This window comes from Poecilia mexicana, unplaced genomic scaffold (genome assembly GCF_051168715.1).
Source record: "Poecilia mexicana isolate PSO_F unplaced genomic scaffold, ASM5116871v1 scaffold_20, whole genome shotgun sequence".
Lineage (NCBI taxonomy): Eukaryota > Metazoa > Chordata > Actinopteri > Cyprinodontiformes > Poeciliidae > Poecilia > Poecilia mexicana.
Genome location: NW_028263389.1, coordinates 13316704 through 13320081, shown reverse-complemented (window position 1 = coordinate 13320081; position 3378 = coordinate 13316704). Strand labels below are relative to the sequence as shown.

Here is a 3378-nt window from a genome sequence, read left to right as displayed (position 1 = left end):
GACATCTGTTTCTCATGGCTTCTTCATTTACAGAAATAACATAAAGCTTCAGGATGGCTTTAATGTTCAGGTCTTTAATGAGCTAGTGCAGGGCGGGCACTTTCATGGGTGCTCGTGTGGATTAGCGTTTATGGACCATGCCAGCAGTAATGACGGCTCCTCTCCCAGACTGTCTGTGACATTTCTGTTGTGTTTTCTTTTATAGGACGTGCCGAGGCCCTCGCCCAAGGCCTGTATCAGTCGCCACAGACGCACCCCCCACTGACACGGTTCCCTACTCTAAAGGATCTGGCACCGCAAAACAAAACAAAAAAGGGTGGGGGAAATGCCAAACCAAACGAGAGGCGAGCCAGCGGGGATAAACCTGACATGTGGCATGTCTGGAAGCCACGAGTTCATCTTCACCCTGGTGCCCATCGTCTACGCCTTCAACTTTGTCATCGGCATCATCGGAAACAGCATGGTGGTAGCGGTCATCTACTGCTACATGAAGCTCAAAACGGTGGCCAATATCTTTGTTCTCAACCTCGCCATGTCTGATCTCACCTTCGTCATCACTCTGCCCATGTGGGCGACCTTTGCAGCCATGGGTTACCACTGGCCTTTTGGAGGGTTTCTGTGCAAGACTGCCGCTGGACTGGTTATGTTCAACCTCTACACGAGCATCTTTTTCCTCACGGCACTCAGCATTGACCGTTACCTGGCCATTGTGCACCCGGTGCGCTCCCGGCAGTTTCGCACCGTGGTGTACGCACACATCACTTGTGTGATGATCTGGCTGTTTGCCTTTTTGCTTAGCGTTCCCATAGCCTTGACCAGGGATGTCCACTACATCGAAAACTCTAAAACCATAGTTTGTGGCACCCTGCACCCAAACGACAAAGACGTCAAAAGGCTAAACAATCTCCTCCTGTGCATCAGCCTCATGAAAAGCCTGCTGGGTTTTCTGATACCTTTCGTCATCATCATCACTTGCTACTGTCTTATTGGGCGGGCCCTGTTAAGGGTGAAGCATATCCAGAAAAGCTCCTGCTCCCGGGACGACGAGGTGCTGCGCATGCTCGCGGCAGCTGTCCTGGCCTTCTTCCTGTGCTGGGCACCCCACCAAGTATTTCACTTCATGCAGATGCTCACTCAGCTTATCTTGGCTAACAATTGCACCATCCTGGAAATCATTGACACTGCCATGCCGTTCACCATTTGCATTGCCTACTTCAACAGCTGCGTCAACCCCATCGTGTACAGCTTTGTAGGGCGCAACTTTCGCAAGAACTTACTGAGACTGCTGCGATGCTCTCCAGGCGGTGTTGCAAGGCCTCATCCCAGCATCAGCTCTAAGATGAGCGCGTTCTCGTTCCGTGCCTCTGAAGCGCTGAGCCTCACAGTCAAGAACAGCGTTTCCTGCGATGTCAAATGACAACGGCCAAAGACAGAAACTGTGAACAGATGAGTTGTCCTCCGTCTTGTGGACTGCGGTGAAGAGACTGAGAACTGAGATGTCTGAAGCTTTTAAACCTCAGCTGTAAAATATGAGCAGTGAAACATTTAAAAGAAAAAGACCAAAAAACAATCACTACCTTTTTATGTTGCAAATTCGGCATTACCTCATATTTTGTAAACCATAAACTTTAATACATTTTAGTAGAGTGACCCAAAGGAGTCCTTTATTGTGAAGTGGAAGGGAAATGATGCTTACATTTTTGTGATGAATGAAAATCTAAAACGAATGGCATGAATTTTGCATTCAACCTCCCTGATTGAGTTTTCAGTAGAACTAGCTTTTGCTGAAAACACAGCATGATGCTGCCGCCACAGTGTTTAAGCATGGCGCACGATGTGTCCAGTGTGACAGTTTCCACAAGTAGCCTTTTGCATGTTGGCCTTTTGACCAAAATGTTTAATCCTGGTCTCATTTTATTGGAGTGATACTTTCCACGTGATCTGCCTCCAACAGGACATGGGGAACACTACAAATTGGATTTCTTACTGCTTACATACCACCGTTCCCTAGTCTAAATGATGCTGTTTATGCATTAATGTTCTCTAACCAGCCTAGAATTATGTCGATGTGAAATTACCCACTGGTGGACTTCATTTAGTCATTAGATGGCTTTTGAAAGGAATTGTTGGAGCTGGATTTTATTTGGGGACATCAGAGTAAAGAAAGCTGAAAACATTTTTATGCCATACTTTCTAGGTTTTTATTTGCTTGTGTTATAATTTCCATTTTACAAGTATGCCTTACTTTGGTTTGCTCCGTCACATAAAATCACAAAATGTAAGTAAGTTACATTGAAGTTTAGTGCCTGTACTGTAATAAAATGTCAAAAGAAAATTGAAGGGATATTATTGCTTTTTTTGCAAGGTACTGTAATCATCCACCAACATTACGTTCCCAAATATAAACTTCAATTTGTATTTGGGAATTTGTATCACTTCTGAATAACTCCTGAAACTACTGTATCTACATGAGATAACATTGCTCTAATAGAAAGGTTTGTGACTAATTAAAGCTCACTTATCCCATTATTTATAAAAGATGTGCATGTTCTGCAGGATTTTGTCAGCGCTGCGTCCTAATGAAACAGCATAGTTATATATTGCAGAAACCTCGGTGTGCATTCTGTGTGCTCAGCAGGTTTTCCAAATGCTTTCATCAGTGATCAAGTGTTCTGATCCGACCCTGCATGCTCTGCCTCAAAATGTTCTGCACGTTGTCATGTACATTTAAAAATGTAATATATTAGGCTCAGATAATGTGATATTGCTTTGTAATGCTGACAATTTATGTAAAAATGTATATGTGTGTGGTAGAGTTCCATGTTGGGTGATATTTGTCTTTGTGGTAAATATGTACTATTATGTTTTTTTGTTTTTGTTATTTTACTCTGTAAGTGTAAAATTTGTGACTAAATATGAGAGCAGAAAAAAATTTAAAACATGTCTATGAGTTGTTGTTTTCTTTCTTTTTAGATTTTCTACAAAGATTAGTCAAATCATACATGAATAACATGAATTATGTTTTGGGGAGTAAATGAGGAGTCTCCAAAAAGACATATTAATTACAACAGTCCCATGAAGGCAGCTAATTCTTTGCTTTGCACACAAAAAAAACAAAAAACAAACAGGTATTGATAAATAGCAATAATAATAATTAAATTTAACAAATGCATATACTTTTGAAGGCCATACATGTTTATCTTCAGTGATAATGATATTTTATTAATTCTGATTAACCTTTCCATTACTACAAAAATCTAACTATGCTATTAAACTACGTTATGTTTGAGTTTTGCTTTTTTGTTTGTTTGTTTGTTTTTCTGGCCCATGGTCATTTTTAATTAGACAATGTTGGCATAATATTTGGACACTAATTTT

At 41.4% G+C, this 3378-nt stretch overlaps 1 protein-coding gene across 1 annotated transcript; it reads left to right on the top strand.

Moving 5' to 3' along the window:
* The first annotated feature begins 207 nt into the window (after window positions 1–207).
* On the top strand, window positions 208–2950 carry agtr1b (angiotensin II receptor, type 1b). Its single transcript, XM_015009788.2, has one exon. The coding sequence runs from the start codon at window positions 326–328 to the stop codon at window positions 1415–1417; it is 1092 nt and encodes a 363-aa protein (XP_014865274.2). The 5' UTR covers window positions 208–325; the 3' UTR covers window positions 1418–2950.
* Window positions 2951–3378: the final 428 nt, after the last annotated feature.